This window comes from Ochotona princeps, chromosome 6, assembly GCF_030435755.1.
Source record: "Ochotona princeps isolate mOchPri1 chromosome 6, mOchPri1.hap1, whole genome shotgun sequence".
Taxonomy (NCBI): domain Eukaryota; kingdom Metazoa; phylum Chordata; class Mammalia; order Lagomorpha; family Ochotonidae; genus Ochotona; species Ochotona princeps.
In genome coordinates, this window is record NC_080837.1 from 53,539,793 (window position 1) to 53,561,368 (window position 21,576).

Consider the following 21,576-nt stretch of genomic DNA (forward strand, 5'->3'; position numbering starts at 1 on the left):
TTCTGTGTGACAACTCCCTGGCTGTTCCTTCTTCCAGTTAATCCCATGTATTACCACACTCAGGGTTTGGAATAGATGTTGTCCTATGTGAAACTTTCTTTGGCTGAACTGGGCACTCTTTTAAAAAAAGATTTATTTATTTCTCTTGGAAAGGCATATTTATGGAAAGAAGCAGAGACAGAAAGATTCTTCATCCACTGGTTCACTCCCCAAGTGGCCACAATTGCCAGAGCTGAGCTGATCCAAAGCCAGGAGCCAGGAGCTCCTTCTGGGTCTCCCACGCAGGTGTAGGGTCCTAAGGCATTGGGCCATCCTAAACTGCTTTCCCAGACCATAAGCATAGACTGAAAGGGAAGTGCAACAGCCGAGACAAGAACAAGTGCCCCTATGGGATCTCAGTACTTGCAATGTGAAGATTCAGCCATTGAGCCGGGCGCTCATGTTGGACGGGGAACTCTTCCTTTGTATTCTGGTATTCCTCAGCACTTTTCTGTTGTATTTATCACATCATAAGGTAATTATTTGTTCATCTATTATATTTTTTTTGCCATGACTGTAAAAAGCTTGAGAGGAAGGATTATTTCTGAGTGTTGAAAACCCTGACTAGAGAAGTGTTTGCATGTAGCAGTTGCTTTATATATTTTTCCTAAGTGTGTGGATTTGAGATAGAAGCCTGGGATGGGTATTTGGAACACGGCTTAAGCTTCTATTTGGGACACCCACACCCCATATTGGCACGTCTGGTTGAGTCTTGGTTCTTCTTTGGCTCCGGCCTACTATTCATGAGCACCAAGGAGGCAGCACATGGTGGCTGAAGTGGTCTAGCCCCTGCCCCTGAGCGATCTCCCACATGGGAGTCTTCCCAAGGGATTTCCAGGCCCCTGGCATAGCCTGCCTGTTGTAGACTTGGGGGGCAAACCAGAAGATGTAAGATCTCCATTTCTGTCCCTCTGACTTTCAAGTAAAATAAAAACATAAAAAGGAGATGTTTAGAAGAACTTGCAAAAGTATCTGGAGCCTTTCTTGTTTAGTGAGTAGATCACTCTGACAGCTGTTCCCCTTACCTTTATGCTTTTGGCTGACAAAGCAAAACATACACGTAAGCTAAGAAAAATTAGAAAACTGCAAATACAAAATTAATTGAGCAAATATGTCACAAAATAATTTATGTAAGACAGTAAGCTAAGGGCCTGGAACGGTAGCCTAGCTGCTGAAGTCCTAGCCTTGCACGCTGGGATTCTATATGGGCGCTGGTTCTAATCCTGGCTGCTCCACTTCCCATCCAGCTCCCTGCTTGTGGCCTGGGAAAGAAGTCGAAGATAGTCGAAAGCCTTGGCACTCTGCATCCATGGGGGAGACCCAGAAGAGGCTCCTGGCTTCAGATTGGCTCAGCTCTGGCTCTTGCGTTGTGGTCACTTGGGGAGTGAATCATTGGATGGAAGATCTTTCTGTCTCTCTTCTCTCAGTAAAATAAAAACTAATTTTTAAATTGAAAATAATATTCTTTCCAATAAAAAATAATTAAAAATCAGTAAGCCAAAAGTACCAACTCCAAAATAAAATAAACTGAATGGAAGACCAAGATTATGAGATTGGGGAAGAAAAAGCAAGAAACTCAAGTGTTTTTTTTTTTTCAGAGCTTACTAAATGGAATGTATTTCACTGACCTGCGTTAAAGATCAGGTAATTAAAGTTCACACTAGAGCAAACTAAGGTGAATGATCTTATATGTTTGACACAACAAATGTCCTTTAAATAAGAAACAAATATAGAACACATGTACTACACAATAAGTAAATCTAGAGTCATTTTCAAGTTGCACCATTAATTCAGGTCAAATCTCTTTCAATTTTCCAAGTTTCACCTTTCTTGCTAGAGAAAAGAGGATAGTAGCAGGTTTTCTGCCAAATCCTGGAGTTCAGTAAGAGCCAGATGAGACGCAGGTGAAAACATTTCGCAAACATTTGGGAAAACGCTGTAAACTGTTTTTGTAGCTGGCCGTAAAACAAATTCCAAGTTGGGTCCCTGAGGCTGAGGAAACTCGGAGCCCGGGTTGCTATGGAGGGGAAGCCGAGGGTTGCCACGTGACGTCATAACTCTGCGCCGGCCACCGCGGTTTCCTACCCGGTCCCAAGGCCGCGTTTCGCGCCATGGGGTCTTGGCAGCGTTTGTTGCGCCTTGGAGGGACGTCGCTTTTGGGTGGTGGCGGGGCCGCCGCCCTGCTCGGGGGAAGGAGAGTGTTGGTGTGTCGGCGCCAGGTCCGTGGTGCTGCGGGGCCGCGGGAGGCGGGCGGGGAGGCCCTGCCTGGCTGCAGGGCCGCGGGTGCCCGGGCGCTGCCCCTGGACTGCCTCAGTTTTGGGGCCGTGCCCACTGGCGACTCCGTAGGTCCCCTGTCAGCTGCACGTGCCCACTTCCCACGGGGGCGCCCAGCGTGGTCAGGCAGAGGCGCCTCGGGGCCGGAAGCAGGTGGTTAGAACGTGGATGTGCACTGCATGTCGCCCATAGGTTTTAGGCTGTGAAGCCAGGAGGGTAAGCAGAAGGAAAACACGTGGAGGGTTCAACGCCATAAAGAGGCACCCGACTTTCCATGTTTAATTCAGCTCCTGCAGTACAGTTGTGACAGTAGTGATAGGTACTGAATTAGCACTGAAGGCTGAACTAATATTTAGAATTAGAAGACAAAGTCCTCTTAATGCCAAACTCCTAATTTCTACTTCTATAGTGTGAAAAAAGAGGTAGTTATTCAATTTTTTTTTTTTTTTAAGTTGTCTGGTGCTGACAGCAAGACCATGGAACAAAGAAGAGTTCAAATCATGGCCCGAGGACTTCCGAAGCAGAGACCCATAGAAGGTGTTAAGCAAGTTGTGGTTGTGGCTTCTGGCAAGGGTGGAGTTGGAAAGTCTACTACAGCAGGTATTATGGGATGTTAATTCTGGTCCCCATTAGGGATTTATGCTCACACCCAAGTACATGCTCGTAACATAATGGCTTAATGGCTTTATTGCAACAAAAAGTGTAGTAGGTAAATTTGTGACACTCCTAGCCCTGATTCCTTAGTATTAGGTGTTAGCAGTTGTAGGAGTTTAGGTCTTTGGAATTAGATACAAACAGGTTAGAGTGGCCTGGCAAAGCAGTCGAGGTCGGCCTTGGGACCCTGCACCGGCTTGGGAGACCCGGAAGAGGCTCTGGGCTTCGGGCTTCTGGCTTCTGATCGATGCAGCTCTCAGGCCTTGTGGCCACTTGGGGAATGAACCAGTGGATCTTCCTCTCTGTCTCTCCTCTAGCAGGCAGCTAGATTGGAAGTGTAGCAGGTGGGAGTTGAATCGGCACTCACAAAATGCTGGCTCTGCAGATGGAAGCTTAACTTGCTATTTCACTGTGCTGGGCCCCTTGTGTGTTCTTTAAAAGTATTTAATTTTTAAAAATTTTTAATTTTTCATTAGTGTTTGGCGAGTACAACATAGTTTGCAGATAGAATTCTGAGATCATGAAATTCTCTTCTTTCCCTTTGTCTCTTTCCATTCTGCCATTTCTATTAATTTTTGAGATATCATATTTTAAACTTAATTGAAAAAGATTAATACTTCATCAAATTAGAAGTTTAGCAAGGAAAAAGCAAAAATATCCTCGTTTTGTGGGAATATGGACAACAGCTATAAACACTAATTGAATGGAGGGGTTGGCGCCTTGGTGTAAGCCTCTGCCTGTGGTTCTGGTATTGTATATGGTCATCAGTTTGTGTCCTGGCTGCTCCACTTTTGATCCAGCTCCCTGTTTATTGCCTGGAAAAATAGCAGGAGATGGCCCAAGTCCTTGGACAGCTTCACCACATCGGAGAGCTGGAGGAAGCTCCTGGCTCCTGGCTTTGGATTGGCTCAGCTTGGTGTTTGCGACCGTTTGGACAGTGAGTTGCTGGGTGGAACATCTCAGTTTCTCCTCTTCGTAACTCTGCCTTTGAAATAAATATAAAATAAAATCTTTAAAAAATAATTGAATGGAAAAATGATCATTTCACCCATATGTAGTAAATTTTAAAGTAATTGCAGATTAAAACTATGGTAGTATAACGTTCTTAACCTTTGGTTTAACAAAAATATAAAACAAAGTTCTATGAAACTGTATTGTAGCACTACTGATACATAGAAATTTCTTTTGTTCTTTTAATATTTATTTATTTTGATTGGAAAGTCAGATATGCAGAACGAAGGAGAGACAGAGAGGAAGATCTTCTGTCCACTGATTTACTCTCCAAATGGCCGTAATGGCTGGAACTGAAGCCAGGAGCCAGGATCCAGGAGCCCCCTCAGGATCTCCCATGTGGGCGCAGGGTCCCAAGGCTTTGAACTATCTTTGGCTGCTTTCCCAGGCCACAAGCAGGGAGCTGGATGGGAAGCTGGGCCACCGGCATATGAACCAGTGTCTGTAAGGGATCCCAGCGTTGCAAGGTGAGGACTTTAGCCACAAGGCTACTGCACTGGGCCTGGTACATAGACATTTCTCTTGCTTGTCTTTTAAATTTTAGTTCCCATATGTAAGAGATAACATGGTTATTGTTTTTCTGAGTCTGTCTTATTTCAGTCAATATGCTCTGGTTGTGTTCATTTTGCTCCAAATGTTAGAATTTCATTTTTTTAAAAATAGCTAAATAAAATTATACTGTGAGTTTATCTGTAGCTATATAGATAGAGCTATAGATCCACATATATGTATCTCAGCTTTTGTTTATCCGTTCATCCATGTTGGACATCTTGGTTAGTTACACATTTTGGCTGTTGTGAATAGTTCTTCTGTAATCATGGTGGTGCAGGTATCTTTGATTCATTATGTTCAAATAGTGGGATTGCTTGATCTCATGGCAAGTTTATATCTAGTTCTTTAAAAAATTATTCTATTTGTTTTTTATTGGAAAGTCAGTTTGCAGAGAAGAGAAAGAACGAGAGCTTCTATCCACTGGTTCACTCCCCAAATGGTGGAAAATGGCCAGAGCAGAGTTAATCCGAAGCCAGGAGCCAGGAGATTTGTCCGAGTCTCTCATGTGGGTGCAGCGTCCCAAGGCTTTGGGCCGTCCTCCACTGCTTCCCCAGGCCACAAACAGAGAGCTGGAAGGGAAGTGGAGCAGCGAGGACATGAACCAGCATGTGTATGGGGTTCTGATATGTGCAGTGTGATAATTTAGCCACCGAGCCATTGAGCCAGGCCCAATACCTGGGAAATTTTTAACTATTGCTTCATTTAGCAGGTTCTGAACACCTTTTCTATTTTTTCTGTTCCATGGACACCTATGAGTATTTGGTCATTTAGTGATTTGTCATATTTCGTATACTTTGTTCTTTTTAATTCTTTACTCTTTACTTTTGCCTGATAGGGTTATTTCAGAATTCCTTATATCAGAGATTTTTTGTTTCATTAGATCACTTCTGCTATTATAAGCTTTCAGTCATATTCCTTGTTCATGGATTGAAGATTTCGTCTCCGAAATTTCTGCTTGCTTCTTTTTGAGTTCTGTCTCCATAGTAGCATGTTCATTCATGTCAGTAATTTATTTCTTCATTTCTTTAATGTATCTATGTTTTCTTGTGTCTCATTGAGTTTCCTTAAAATTGTTATTTTTAATTCTGTACCTATTTTCTCATAGGTTTAAGGATTTAATTCTGTAGGGTTTCATTTTATTTTATTTTTTAGAATTGTGTATTTTTAGAGACATCGGACCTTGCTCCCTCATGTCTTCTGTGTCCCCTACACTGATGTCTGCACAAGTGGGGTACTCATGCATTCTTTTTGATGTAGTAAGGTTTTGTTGGAAATGAATTTATGTGGTTTAGTTGGAATATAAGGTATCACTTGGCTTTTTGCTTTGACTTTGGTTCTGAATGAACCCAGGAGTGTATGTAGTCTCTAAGTGATTTCTTTCATGTTAATCAATGCTAACTATGTAAGTCACACAGTGGTCTTGTCTGCTGCAGTTAACAGGGATAGAAGTGTGACTTTGAGATGAGTTCGGATCACCATGGGTGTGTATCTTTGTTCTGTACAGAGTTCAATGTCTGTGATGCCCAGGGCCTTGTTCTTGGTGCTGGGGAATACAGGTGTAGCTGCTCCTTTTGCTGCTGACAAGCCTGAGTGATGCCAGGGCTTGTGGTATCAATTGCTGTTACTCTAGGGCTATGTGATATGGATGGACCCTTCCACAGGGTCTGCTAGGAGTTGAGCTCTTGCTCTGGTTTGTAATGGCAATAGCCTTAGTCCTAGAATTATGGGATGTGAACTGAACCCTGTTCCAGTCCTACAGGATGACTCCAGGGTCATACAGGAGGGTATGAGTTCAGAGAGGTGAATGTGTGTAGGGTCTTCCCTCTGTTCATCATGTACATTCTAGTGGCACTGAGAAATTTGGAGCGAGTTGCCATAGTCCTGGTCTTGCAGCCAGTCACATTACCCATGACAGCAGCAAATTTGTTTTATGGGCTGCTTCTGGTGTTGGCCCCCAGAAACTAAGATAAATCCCTATGGCTCACATAGAGTGCATGAACATAGCTGTGGAGCTAATGTCCATAAAGTCCCATAGTTCTAGGGTGTGGGATCTGTCCTCTTTCCCATGCTCTGTATGGATGGGAGAGGGGAGGAAAGCATTGTACCCGTCTGCTTGAAGCCTGGCAGCTGCTCAGTCCTCATTGAGCATTCCAGGCTGCAGTAAGTCCTTCTCAGCTGCAAGTGGGAGGAACAGGGCACGTGGCACTTTATCCCTCCATTGACGTGTGAAGATGGTGGCTCCCAGCCAGCAGCTGGCAAGCTGCAGTGCTGTCTCTGTCCTTTCTCCTCTTGCTCAATGATTTTTCTTTCTTTTATTTTTTTTTCTTTTTCCTTGAAAATGTCTGTCAGCCAAACATAGGGAAACAGTGTGTCCCTTGTTCTTTCCTATCAAGAGCAGGTTAAGCTAGACCCTAATCAGCCACTGTGGATCTCCTTCCCATTGAAGTTAATGACATTTAAAAATAAGATGGTCAGTAGAGATGTGTATTTACTTGAATTTATAGTCTATAGTTTATTTACTTATTTATTTATTTATTTTAAGATTTATTTTTGTTGGAAAGGCAAATTTACAGAAAGAATGATATACAGAGAGGAAGATCTTCTGTCCACTGGTTTATTCCCCAAGTAACCGTAATGGCTGGAGGTGAGCTGACCTGAAGCCAGGAGCCATTTCTTGGTCTCCCGGGTGGGTACAGGGTCCAAAGGCTTTGGGCCATTCTCTGCTGCTTTCCCAGGCCACAAGCAGGGAGCCTGGATGGGAAGTGGTACATTTGGGACATGAACCAGCGTCCATATGGGATGCTGGCACTTGCAAGGTGAGGATTTAAGTCAGTGAGTCATCCTGCCGGGCCCTCTAGTTTCTTAATGTAGAAGATTTATAATTATTCAATGAGCTACACATTCAATTATTCAGTGTTATTAGTTCCATGTCTGAATTGTTAAAGAGTTTGCTAGATGATTTGAAGAATCATGATTTGAAAAATATTTGATTTACCAATTATTATACAATCTACTATAGTTTGATATGTTATTAGAAAAAGATGATTCAGTGATTTGTGCTTGATGAATTCATGCTGAATTCTACACACTTAGTTTCTTTTTCCTAAAGGTTTACAAATCTAGACGCTTAGTCTTTTGGTTCTAGATTATGCCTCTTCCAAGTCTGTGAAGATTTGAAATACATTTCTCTGCAAAGTACATTTCAGTAGTGTGAATCCTTTTGCATGTTCTGTGATTACGTGGACTGGATAAAGATAGAAAGCGTTTTCATGATCAAAGTCACCCAAAATCTTTGGGTTGTATGCAGTGTAATTTTTATGTGTCTATGCTTATGTTATTTTTCTTTCCCTTACTTGTATTTGTTGTTGTCCCAAACTGTTTAAAAATCCTACTGTTTGAATATGTATGCTAGAAATGTTTCAAGATAGAATGATGACATTTTACCAATAGAAACATGCTCAATGATTATGTTGTATAAATGCAGGCAGAACCTAACTTTTAAGATAAATTGCACTCTAAACATTTTTGCTTTTAAATGGGGTTTTGCTTAACTTACCAAATAGGCAAAATTCAGAATTAATTTATAAGAATGAGAAGTTCCATGCCCTCACTTAAATACTTTGCATTTATTACTTTATTCAAACTTTACACAGTTAAGAAATAGAAATTATCCTTATTTTATAGAGGAGGAAACAGGCTTATAGGTGAGGTAACCTACTCAAGATTAAACAATGGAAGATGATGGAGCTGGAATTTGAGCAAAATCTGCCCTGAAAACTGTAGTCTTTTAAATACTATGAAAGAAACATGCCCAATATAATGTATTTTATTATTTATGTATTTATTTTGCCCAATACAACTTAAAACATTGTTCTTTAAGGAAATGTGATTGCCACAGCTACAGACAACTGCTTAGGTTGCCTTGTGCCTAGGCAAGTGTTACACTGCTGGGAGAAAAGCAGCCCGTAGCTGATAGGCATCTTGGGTCTAGTTAATGCCAAATTTGTGTGTACCATACCAATCAACCAGCATAGTTGCCTATTCTATTTCTGTTCTTTAAAAAAATTTTTTTTTAAAGATTTATTTATTTTATTACAAAGTCAGATATACAGAGAGGAGGAGAGACAGAGAGGAAGATCTTCCATCCGATGATTCACTCCCCAAGTGACTGCAACGGCTGGTGCTGCACCAATCCGAAGCCGGGAACCAGGAACCTCCTCCGGGTCTCCCACACCAGTGCAGGGTCCCAAAGCTTCAGGCCGTCCTTGACTGCTTTCCCAGGCCACAAGCAGGGAGCTGGATGGGAAGTGGAGCTGCCAGGATTAGAACCGGTGCCCATATGGGATCCTGGCGCGTTCAGGGCGAGGACTTTAGCTGCTAGGCCATGCTGCTGGGCCCTAAAATTTTTTTTTAAGGTAGGTAGGGAAGGTGGGAAACAGTAGGCCAAGACAGGCCAGCCTGGGTCTTAGATGGAGGGACTGCAGATTTCCCTGGAAAGGTGATCTGAGGACGTATTGGAAATGGCTGAGGGCATGTTTGACAGAGGCGGAATGACTTCTGGGGTCTTCCATAGATCAGGCCACTGCACTTGCTGGTAGGTGAGAGAGCTGGATTAGAGGGGGAAACTGGAGGTCTCCATGTGGAGACCTAAATAGTATTGTCTGCCACCTCCTGCCCACTGGCACAAGCAAATGCTGGGGCTTTGGGGGCATGCCTGACTGTGTACCTGCACACAAGTGTCAGAGCAGGGGTTGGGCCACATTGGGCTGGGCCACAGCAACTACTACCCTCCTAAACTTGAGAGAACTGGATCTGGGGACAGATTCTATAGGGGACTTGTGGCCTTGTGTTTGTGGGATTGTAGCACTAACCTCTGAGACCTGGGGTTGGTGCTGGGTTGAGTCAGTTGAATCACAGAACTCATCTATACTTGAGGAAGCCAGGTCTAGGAGTTGGGCTGAGCCAGTCTGCAACACCCACAGGCACTGGCACATGTGGGGTCTGGGGCTGGGTGCAGGCCTGCTTGGGAAACTTGGGGACCTCTCGTACTAGGCTGCAGTTCCCCCTGGGGAGCACAATACCCAGTGAGAGATGATACTGTAAGTGGACCATGCCAGGCTGGATTGAAGCACCCAATAGCATGTTCAAGATCTAGGCCTGCGAGTGGGCCTGGTAGGGGAACTTTGGGGACTTCCATGCTAGGCAGCAGCTCCCACTGGTAAGTACGAGGGCTGAGGTTGGAGGTAAACTGGGCTGGGCAAGGCTGCAGCACCTATTGGCATGAGTGTGGGTTGGGTTTGTGGGATGGCCAGACTCAGCTAGGCTCCAGCACCTGCCAATGTTTTTGAGATCCAAAATGGGTGTGGGTCAAGGCATGCTAGGCTGTGGCACCCACTGGTTCACATGAGAGGAGCCAGATCTGGGGGTGGGCCTGGCTGGGCTAGTCCGTATACCCAATGGTGAGAGCCAGAATGGGTGTTGGCCGGTTGGGCTAGGTCACAGTATCTGCCAGTGAGTGCCAGGTCTGGGGCCTGGTCGTGTCAGACTGGACTGCAGCACCTGCAGGCAACCATGAGATCCTAAGAGCAGGTCTTGTAGGGGAACTTGGGGAAGTCTCCTGCTAGACCCAGCTCCTGTGAATGAGCATGAGAGCTGGGACTGGGCTCAGCTTAGGCCAGGCTGGGCAGGAGCATCCACTGGCACATGTGTGAGCCATGTATGGGGGCAGACAGGGTTGGCCACTCCACAGCACGCACTCGCAGGGGCAAGAACCAGGACGGGGTGCAGGCCAGGCTGGGTAGGACCATAACATCCATCAGTTTACATAAGGACTGGAGTTAGGCTAGGCTGAGCTACCTGCTGGTAATAACTGGGACTAGAGGCTGGCCGGGCTGAACCAGGCTGTAGCACCTGCCGGTGATACTTGGAATGAGCCACCTCAGACTGGGCTGCAGCACCCACTGGTACTTGAAATACCCAGGGCTGGGAGTAGTCCCGGTAAGGGAATTTTAGGGACTCCCTTATTGGGCAGTTGTTTTCACTGGTGACTTTGAGAACTGGGACTGGGGTTAGCTGGTATGGGAATAGATTATGACAGGCTAGGCTGCTGCAACTGCTGGCATACACAGGGGCCAAAATGAGTGTGGCGTAGCCAGGCTGCGCCACAACACCAACTGGCAAGTGCTGGGACTGGGCGTGAGTCATGTCAGGCTGAACCCTCTCTACCAGGCATAAGGTCCAGGGCTGGGAATATGCCTGGCACAGGAACTGTCAGTATTCCCCTTTTGGATTGTATCTTCTACTGGTGAGCATGAGAGTCAGGGCTAGAGGCAGGCCAGGCTGTTCAAGGCAGTAGAATCTGTTGGTGTATGTATAGACAGCCCTAGAGGTGGGTTGGACTGCACTAAGCTGCAGCACTCATGGGTGTGCATGAGAGCCAGATGGGATATGGAACAGGCATATTGCTGACATATGGAAAACAAAAAACAAAACACAAAACAAAACCAAACCAATAACAGGGCTTGGGGCCGGGACTGATGGGGATCTTGGGGATTGCACTGACCAGGCTCAGCATTTGCTGGTTTCCATGAAGACTGGGCCTGTGGCAGGCTGTGCTGTGCTGTGCTAGGCCACAGCACCCATCACTTCTCATGAGAGGCAGAGCTAGGGCAGAATTAACCAGGCAGCTGCATCTACTGGTTTGAGCATTGGCTGGTGCAAGTGGCAGACCAAACCTGACCCTTCACTGGCTGGCACACATCAGTCAAGTCTAAGGTCACCCCAGGCAAGGTTTCTTGGGGTGGACTCAAACCCCAGCCACAGGTAAAAGTCACAATATATGTGGTCCAACCTTGGAATGCTGGGACCGGGCCTCCTCCGCTGTTGATGCCTGTGCAGTGGATAGTATGCCCAGATGCACACAGGGGACATGACAGCCAGCTCATGTCTAGGCTAGCAGAGGACATCAAGTGCCTGGTGAGAGGATGGAAAGCAGAACCAATTGGACCATTCTCCTGGCCAACCTTGACAACATGTTTCTGAGTCTGTGGCTGTTCTATGGTGGATATTGGAACTTTTCCAATAGATTTTAGGGGAAGATTTTCTCAACCCTGCTTCAAATGAAGCTGATGACATCTCAGAACTATCAATATCGCAAAAGTAATACCCTTGGAACACTCTTCCCCACATCGGGGTTTCTAGGGTATCATCAAATGACTGTCCCCCATTCTAGGGTGCTGATGTAGTTTGACAGCAAGGAGTGGTGCCTACTTTTCCCTCCCTGTGACACAGGAGGCAGAAAAAGTGGGAATGTGTGTCCTGTTCACCTTCCTCTATACCTTGACTTTCTCCACCTCAATCCGGCACCCATATGGATATGCATCCCTCTCATTTATGTAAATATTATTTTAAAAATGTAAAAAAAATTTGAAGAAAAAAGGAAATGTGATTCACGGTATCAGAATCTGTTGACTTTTTAGTCCTGGAAACGTGCTATTTGTAACCCTCTCAGACACAACATGTCTGTAGAGGTGGCCAATGGTAATTCTGGGGTGACTACTTTCTGCATTTATTTCTCTAGGATTCACTCGCCTTGGCAGTGTTTGGAGTGAATTTTGCCCTTTTTTGCCTTCTCCCCACTGTGAACAGCGGCCAGGTCTCTTCTATGCATAGGTACTTGGAACATCTTCAGTGTCAGTGCTGATTTCTAACGGGCAGTGGCGTCTTTTTTTTTTTTTTTTTTGGTTGTTTATTGTAGATAATTTTTGTACAAATACACTTGCAAATAATTGAACTAAATATTCTTTTAACATTTGTTTTAAAAATGTAAGTAGGTTGTTCAAACAAAATTAACAGATAAGCAGACTATTTAAAGTGGTAATTTTGGGACATGCAGCAAATGGTTTTGTGTGAAAATGACTCTTTTTGTCTTTTTACTTTTTGAATACTCTCTGTGTGTTCTTTACTAGTCAAGAAAAGATACTGAACATTTCTGTGCTTTGCTCATTACATTTTAAATAGTAAAAAAACAGGGCCCGGCGCAATAGCATAGTGGTTAAAGTCCTCACCTTGCATGCTCCGGGATCCCATATGGGCACCGGTTCTAATCCTAGCTGCCCAGCTTTCCATCCACCTCCCTGCTTGTGGCCTGGGAAAGCAGTAGAGGATGGCCCAAAGCCTTGGGACGTTGTACCCGTGTGGGAGTCCCGGAGGAGGTTCTTGGCTCCTGGCTTTGGATTGGCTCAGCTCTGGCCGTTGCGGTCACTTGGGGAGTGAATCATCTAATGGAAGATCTTCCTCTCTGTCTCTCCTCCTCTCTGTATTTCTGCCTTTCCAATAAAAATAAATAGATCTTTAAAAAAGTAGTGAAAAACCAAATTGAGTTTCAATAGCAAAGTTGCTAAGCTTAATTTACGTCTGTGTTTCTTACAGTGAACCTTGCCCTTGCGCTAGCAGCGAATGACTCGGTGAGTGTTTATTAATACACATATTGATTCACATATTTCAAGGCAATGGTAGAAAGCACATTAGTATTGTTAATTACTCTGTTAGAAGCTACAAAATGCATTGTCATTTAAGGCAGTTGCATATCTTTAAAGATTTTATATGTCGTTAGTTTTGGTTTCATTTAATAATATTAATTATGTACTTAAATGTTGATTATTTTGTGTTTATATATCATAGGAGCTTTTGTGTTCTTGCTTGGAAGCTGTGCCTTAAGCCAATTTTCTGATTAAGATTCTCATGTAATAACATGTGTTTTCCCTATGAATTTTAAGTTGAACGATGTCACCCATATATGTTTAGTTGTTGGTTTTAGAAAAATTTGCCTGATAAGAAATAAGCCTTTTTCAGTATAGGGAAAGCTTCTATTTAACGATTCCTTCTTGTGATGTTGGTTCTTTTTCCAGAAACCTTATAAGTAGATACTGATTTTATGTGTTTGCTAATTTTTCTCTCATATTCTTCATCTCCTTATCTTTTGTGTTTTGAAAGATGTCTTAAGAATATTTCTTACATTGCTGTGTTGGATTTAAGTTTTTTTTTTGTTTTAACTTTTCAAATTACATTTTTTTCTGTTCCTGTTTTCTAGAACTGTTTCTTTTCTACTTTCTATCTCCTAAAAGAAAAAAAAAAGGATGTACCATTTTCTTAAATCTCTCTGAGGATGTTAATTAGAATTTTTGATGAAATGCATTTGCCTTCATCTCTGATCACTTACAACGGTGGTTTTCAAAGTGTGACTCTGGCCAGCAGAACCTGGGTTTTCTAGGAACTTGTTGGACATAAAATCTCGAGTGCAGTTCTCAACCTGCAGAATCAAGAACCCTGTGGTTGGAGCTCGGCCATCTATGTGTGCGTGTGTCTGTATTTTAATATTTATTTATTTATTTTCAAGAGTTACAGAGAGAGAGAAAGAGAGCAAAAGCCTGCTGTTTGATTTTTCACTCCTCAGATGGTTACAACAGCTGGGATTGGGCCAGGCTGAAGCCAAGAATAAGGAACTTCATCCAGGTCTCCCATGTGGATGACAGGAGCCCAAGTACCCAGGCCATGCTCTGCTGCATTTCCCAGGCCATGAGCAGGGAGCCAGATTGAAAGTGGAATGATTGAGATACCAACCAGGGCCTGTATAGGATGCTGGCATTGTAGGCAGTGACTTTACCCATCACACTGTGATGCCATCTCTGTTTTCACCAGTGCTGTGGATGATTTGATGCTAAAGTTGGAGAACCAAGGATCTGAATTTTGTTTTTTTAAACTTCGGGTCTGCTATTAGCATCCTTTAGTATTTATTTTTTCTAGTGCTGATAGTTAAAATTTTTTTTTACATTTTAAAAAAGAATTTATTTATTTTTATTGGAAAGGCAGATTTACAGAGAGAAGGAGAGAGGGAGTGAAAGATCTTCCATCTTTTGATTTACTCCTAAAATCACAACGGCCAGAGCTAAACTGTGTAGATACCAGGAATTTCTTTGGGTCTCCCATGCAGTTGCAGGGTTCCAAGACTTTGAGGCATCCTCCACTGCTTTTGTAGACCATAAGCAGGGAGCTGGATGGGAAATGGAGCAACTGAGACATAAGCTGGCACTCATATTGGGTCCCAGCACTTAAAAAGTACGGATTTAGCTACTGAGCCATCGTGCTGGGCCCCATAGTGGGATTCTAAAAGGACTATTTAATATGTATAGAAATGGAATGGAAGTAAGAAAATCACAAAACTTCAACCAAGCCATTAGGGTGGATTGCCCAAAAATTGTGCAAGCATGGGACAACTGGATAGCAGCTTGCAGAATAAAGAAGCAAGACCCACACCTATCTCAGTATACAAAAATTAGCTGTAAATGGATCAAGGACCTAAACCTACACCCAGAAACCATCAAACTAGTAAAGGAAAACGTATGAAGCACTCTCCAAGAAATAGGAAGGGGGAATGACTTCTTAGAAAAGATACCAGAAGCACAGACAAAGCCAAAATGAATAAATGAGACTACATCAAACAGCTTCTTTAGAGCAAAGCAAACAATTAAAAAAGTGAAGAATCAACCAACAGAATGGGAGAAAATTTTTGCTTACTACACAAGTGATAGGAGACTAATATCCAGTATTTACAAAGAGCTTCAGAAATCCAGGGAAGGTTAAAAAAAAAAAAAAACCTGTGAAAAGATGGGCAATGGAAATGAACAGACATTTTTCAAAAGAACAGATCCAAATGGCTAACAGACATATGAAAAGATGTTCAGGCTCCATAGCCGTCAGGGGATACAAATGAACACCACACAGAGGTACCACCTAACCCCAGTGAGATTGGCGTATATTCAGAACTCAACTAACAACACCTGCTGGTGTGGAAGTGGGGAGAAAGGTACCCTTCACTGCTGGTGGGAATGCAGGCTAGTACAACCAATATAGAAATCAGTATAGAGAGTGCTTAGAGAATTGCAAATAAACCTACCATATGATCCAGCTATCCTGCTCCTAGGAATATACCCAAAAGAAATTAAAACTACATATGAGAATGGGATCTGTAATCCAATATTTATAGCAGCACAATCTACGATAGCAAAGACATGGAAACAACCCAGATGCCCATCCAAAGAGAACTAGCCAAAGAAATTGTGATACCTCTACTCCATGGAATATTATTCAGCCATTAAAAAGAATGAAATTATACAATTTGCAACTATATGGTCCCAAGTAGAGACCATTATGCTCAGTGAAATAAGTCAATCACAAAAAGAGAAATACCATATATTTTCTGTAATATAAGGAATCCAGCATGCAAATTGGAATGTATAGTGGTGGAATAATGAAGAACACAATATCCAGAAGTGAAGACACAATGCAACGTGCATCTCTGCTTCTAAACAAAAGATGGACTTCCAGTGAAAATGTTGGGCATAGCTAGACAGTGGGATGGTGGACTGTCTGACATTGTCTGTACCAATATGTTGGGGCACACTTAAATAACAGACTGATGGAATTGTAACTTATTATGAAGAGTGTGACAGTATGGGAAAAATCAGTTGGGGAGCAGAAAAAGGAGGGAGGGGAATCCTAGACTATACAAAATTGTATGATAAATTTCAAACATAAAAAATAAATAAATAAATAAATAAGTTGTGCAAGCAGAAGCCCTAAATCAAAAGAGAATATCCTGGCCTTTCTATGGGTAATGTTTGGGCGAAATTGGGAGAAATATGGAATAACATTGCTGCACGTGACAAGCTGTCTGATGGAAAGAAGGCCACTGAGCTGAAGGAAAAATAGGAAAAGGATATTGCTGCATGCTGAGCCAAGGGAAAACCCGATGCAGTAAATAGGGGGGTATCAAGGCTGAAAGGAACAACAGCAAGGGAATAGACAAGCAAGAGGAAAACGAGATGATGATGAATAAGTTTATTTCCTCGTTTACAGACAACCACCTTTTACACAAGCCTCTTAAAGAAAACAATTGAAATGTAAGGCTGTGTAAGATTTGTTTTAACTGTGCAAGTGTCTCTTTCTTTTTGTGTAGTTAACACCAGATAGCCCTTTCCTTGTGGTATTTTCATTGTGCGCGAGTTTTACCTAGTACGATGTAGGGATTGTAAATTGGCATGGGAATTTTTTTATAAGATTTATTTTATTTTTATTGGAAAGTCAGATATACAGAGAGGAGGAAAGACAGAGGAAGATCTTCCATCCCATGATTCACTCCCCAAGTGACTGCAAAAGTGGGTGCTGTGCTGATCCTAAGCCAGGAGGCAGGAACTTCCTCCAGGTCTCCCATGCAAGTGCAGGGTCCCAAGGCTTTGGGCCGTCCTTGACTGCTTTCCCAGGCCACAGGCAGGGAGCTGGATGGGAAGTGGAGCTGCTGGGATTCAAACCGGCGCCCATATGGGATCCTGGGGCATTCAAAGCGAGGACTTTAGCCGCTAGGCCACCACACTGGGCCCTGTTATTGGAATTTAAAGCAAGTTCTTGTTGGTGTACAGCACAAACTAGTTCTGTATGGAGATGGGGATTTTTCTCATCTTCTTTTGATGCAGTTTATACCACTACATAAATGCGAATACAGTTTTAAATGGAATTATTAAAAAATATTTCTTTTGGAAGATGTGGGAGTATGGGGAAGGTTAGGAAGAATAGAGAGAAAGAATCCTTAATTCATTGGTGTATCTCCTATCTTACTGTCTAAATGCTTGTTCAGCCAAACTGAAGCTATGAACTCAGAACTCTGTGCTGGTATCCCATGTGGATGACAGGGACCTAAGTCTTTGTCTGTTCCCTTCCAGGGTGTGTGTTATTAGCAGGAAGCTGGAATGAAGAGTGGCCCCGGGACAGGAACCCAGGCACTTTGAAATGGGTGTGCTAAGCACCTGCCCCTCAAGTGTGTGTGTGTGTGTGTGTGTGTGTGTGTGTGTGTGTGTTTAGCTGATTCAGGTGCAGAGTCCAAAGTATTTGAACGTCACTGGCCTAACCAAAGGAGTTTCTGGGTTGGATTATATTCCCTACTTGCAAACCAAACTACTTTGTGGATTGGGGTGAAGACCTCATTGAAATAGTGTAGATTTTTCCTTGCATTTTATGCCCTCCTTCAGTGACACAGGACATACATGGGACAACTTTTAAATAATCTGGGGATCACATGTGCTCCGCATCAAAAACTGTAGCCAGGCTTGGCTGGAGCTGGGGAGTTTGTTGTTAGGTTTCCAGGAATTTTATAAATTTAATACGTACCATGTTGTTTTCTTGAAAAAGGCCATGATGGGAGTATTTAAGCCCAGGAAATAGACCCCATTTGAGCTAGCCCCTTCCCAAGCTGCCTGTAAAGCATTTGTTGATACCCCACTGATCATGCACACTGATCTGGTTTTCCCATTGTTCTCTTTTCTAGTTTTTCTAGAGCAGCATTGTTAAGATTTCATTCGGTTATAGTACCCATTTAAGGCACAGTGGGAAGGTACGCAGACTGGGAGAGGGAGGCAGAAAGGCCACCCGCAGCTCTGCGAGAGCCCTGTGTCAATTCGTTGTAGTTCAGCAGATTTATTGAGCATCTGCACACTCACTGCCAGACACTCTGGGAATGTAAAGAAAAATAAAAAGATGCCTCTGAGGCTTCACTCGCAGAAGTGTTTGTGTGTATAAATATGTATACAGGATATATTTATGTAAGTGTGTGTAGCTCTAATCTGTATTTTGGGTGGCTTATAGCTGAAATTTGTGCAATAATAGTTTCATCTATGATGAGATAATGTGAATGCAGCATTTGGGGTTTTATTATGCTTCATAACAAGTAGACACACACTGGGCGCTCTTCAGGTTTTATAAACTAGTGAAACCAAAAGAAGACAAATTCCTTAAAATGAAGAGTTGTATCCTTGTCAAAAATAGTGGTAAATCTGTGGAAGATGAGTAACTTTTATTTCAGAGAAAAGTAGTCTTTTTTTTTTTTCATAGAGCATTTTCATGAACACAACTATATTTGAGTTTTCACAGAAACCTGTAATGCAGTCTATGTTGTATTTATCATTTTTACAGTCTATCGATTCTGCCCTGTCTTTGCTCACATTTCATCAGCCAGCAAATATCCTTGTCTCTATCTCTGTAATATTTTCCCAATTTATATCTTTTTATTTCCACTACTCTCGCTTCAATTAAGGCTCATGTTCCTCATTTCTGACTCATTCATTCACTTATACCTCAGAGAGTGATTGAGTGCCCAGTCTGTCCCAGGCCCCCTGTTAGTATGGAGAACACAGAAGCTAGTGAGACACACAGTTCCTGCCCTAGAGCAACCTGTGGGGCTCGCACATCGTCCCGGTCACTGTGACCCCGGTCCTGCCTGTGCTCAGACCCTTTGACTGTGTCATGCCAGATTGCAGCTGTATTCCTCCCCTGCCTAGAGTCACGTCTAAATGCTTTCACTGGGATTTAGGATTTGTGTCTGCTGGCTCCAGTTGGCTTTTCTGTTTGTTTTTAGCTCCTCCTTTTTTTTTTTTTTTTTAATCCTCCTGAGGCATGGTGGGGCAGGTGAGCTGCAGCTGTGGACACTGTGCCGACCTGAACCGTCAGTGTCTCCCGTGAGCTATTCTGAATGGTTCCTAACTCGGGCATTGAGAGTTACTTGCCAAAGCCAGTTTGGTCTGGGTAAACCATACTCCTGAGAGTTTATAGCTTTTCTTTGACATTTCTCCTGGGATGTTTTCTCTTATCTTTCTCCTGCTTTGTTTGTCTTATCTTCCAGGCTAGCATGTATGGCTATCCTGGTTGTATCCTGTTCAAGAGGGTGCTGCATAAGGAGCTGGAGTGATGACAGAAATCCTGCCTTCCCTCCTCCTGATGTTTACCTGTGAACTGCTTTTCAATTCGGAGTGAAACACTGCATGAGCTGGTCTTTCCTTAAGGGGGAGCTCACTGAAGTGTTTCCTGAATTGTTGCCAAGTGAGGGTCCTTTCTCTGCCTTGTGAAATCCAGTGGCTCTGCCTGCGTTATTTTTGTGCTCACACAGCCACTCTGGTCTTCTGTAATGACGTAACTAGTGTTTATTGAGCTTTTAGCTTGTCAGACACCCTGGTAGGTACTGTACATGGACTGATTTAATCCCTGTGACAAAGTTCTTAGCTCATTGCCTCTTCAGAGCAGTGATGTGGGAATAGGTACTATTGTGATCCTTGTTATAGATGAGGAAGCAGGAGCACCTGGAAGTAATTTCCGCCAGGACATCCAGGGAGTGAATGGAAGAGCTAAAATTTGAATGTCAACCGCAATTCTGTGTTTTTAATCTACTTGCTATGCTGCTCCTGTTTTAATTAAATGCTTAAGATGGAAACCTGGGTAGTCTTCATCCCTGGTCATCCTCAGCCGCTAACACAGTGCCTTGTGTTTGCTACGTGCATCAACGCTGCAGTGTGGATGATGAATCACCCTTGTGGATGATCCAATTCAGTATTGAGTACGTAGCGTTCACAGTGTGCAAGGTGCAAAGTTTTGTTTTGCTTTGCTTTTCTGAATACTGTTGTGGGATGGGAAAGTTTGTCTGACTTAGTGGCCTACACATGGCTCTTTCCCTGTTTCTCCAAAGATGGTGCACCCTATGATTTATTGGTCCTCCTCTCACCTTATACTCTACCACTACCCAGCATCACTCGTGCCCTGGACTCCCCATGCATCATTTGTCAGGGTATCTTTCTGTCTAGTTGTCTCCTGTGTCTTCAAGGTATGAACATTTCAAACTTAGCATTTTTTGTAAAATCTTATAGGTACTCTGCCCTATGTGGAACCAATCGTCTGTTCCTACTTTTTCTAAAACTTAAAAAACTGTATAGAACATATTTTTCTGTCTAATTCCCTGATGCCACTGGCTTATTCAGGCTCATTTATGATGCCTATCTTATGCCTAACCCTAGCCTAAGCTGGCGCACCCCAGACCCAGTCCACACCTATGCTGAGGGATGCTGCAGTCATGTCCAGCCCAGTTTGCCACCCCCATTCCAGCTCTTGCACTTGGCTGTCTGACCAAGCTTGCTCCAAGCCACTGATCCTGCGTGTGCCAGCGTTTGCAATGACCCAGCCTGGCATAATCCATCACCCAGCTTGGCCTTTGCCATCAAATGATGCAGCCTGACCTGGCCTGGTCCCAGTCTCTTCCTGGTGGGTGCTGCAGCCTAGCGCTACCCAGCCCGCCCCCATCCCTGGCTTTCACGCAAACTGGTAGGTCTGATAGCCTAGCTTGGCTCAGCAAGGTACATACCCCATCCCGGCTCCCACTCATACTGGTGTGCTATGGTTTAGCCTGGTATGCCCTCTACAGAGCCAATCCACACACTTGCTGACGAGTGAAGCAGCCCTGCCCAGCTTGACCAACACTCAGTTCTGACTCACTTGCTCACCAGCGGGAGCTGCAGCATACCAGGGGAATTCCCCAAGTTGCCCGCTTCCCAGGCCTAGCTCTTATATGTGCCGGCATGTGCTGGGCCCTTACCCGTCAGTCTGCTCCCCAGTGTAGGTCTTTGCTTGTGCTGGTCGATGCTGTCTGGCCCTCTGCACACCCAATTCTTGGGTGTACCTGTGGTTGCTACAGCCTGGACCAGTACAGCCCACCCTGTTGCCAACCCCAGTACCCATAAGTGTTGGTGAGTACCATGGTCATGCCTAGCTCAGCCAATCACCACCCCAGCCCTCAGGAAAACCAGCTGATGCAGCAGTCCCATGGGAGTGAGCTCACGATCCCCCATAGAATTTGTTCCCAGACCCATTTCTCAGGAGCTGGTTATTGTCATGGCCCAGCCTAACATGGTCTACCCCCTATCTCAACACTCACTGGCAGACACTGTGGTCAAGTCCTGCCAGTCATAGCCCCCAACCATGGCTTTTTTGTGAGCCAATTGGTGGTGGTTGATGGTTGATACCCACAGTCCCAGCTCAAGTCTCCCATGTGGGTGAGTATATTGGTCTTGGCCCCCACAGGTCTTCCGTTTTCCCTCCTTTAAACTACCAGGTCTCAGGCACCTCATTTACCTCCAGTTGCAGTATCCTGGTTGGGGGAAGTCCCCCAGAAGTCAC

General features: G+C 43.9%; 1 protein-coding gene across 4 annotated transcripts in view; it reads left to right on the plus strand.

Moving 5' to 3' along the window:
- Positions 1 to 2,116: 2,116 nt before the first annotated feature.
- Positions 2,117 to 21,576, plus strand: part of NUBPL (NUBP iron-sulfur cluster assembly factor, mitochondrial) — a 267,564-nt gene continuing 248,104 nt past the window's right edge. For all 4 annotated transcript variants that reach the window (XR_009245635.1, XR_009245636.1, XM_058666313.1 and 1 more), the window contains exons 1-3: positions 2,117 to 2,258; positions 2,766 to 2,913; positions 12,961 to 12,995. Coding sequence is in view for 2 of the 4 variants with exons in the window: in XM_058666313.1 (XP_058522296.1) it covers positions 2,151 to 2,258; positions 2,766 to 2,913; positions 12,961 to 12,995 (291 nt within the window). In the remaining 2 variants the exon portion in view is untranslated. The remainder of the gene's footprint in view (positions 2,259 to 2,765; positions 2,914 to 12,960; positions 12,996 to 21,576) is intronic.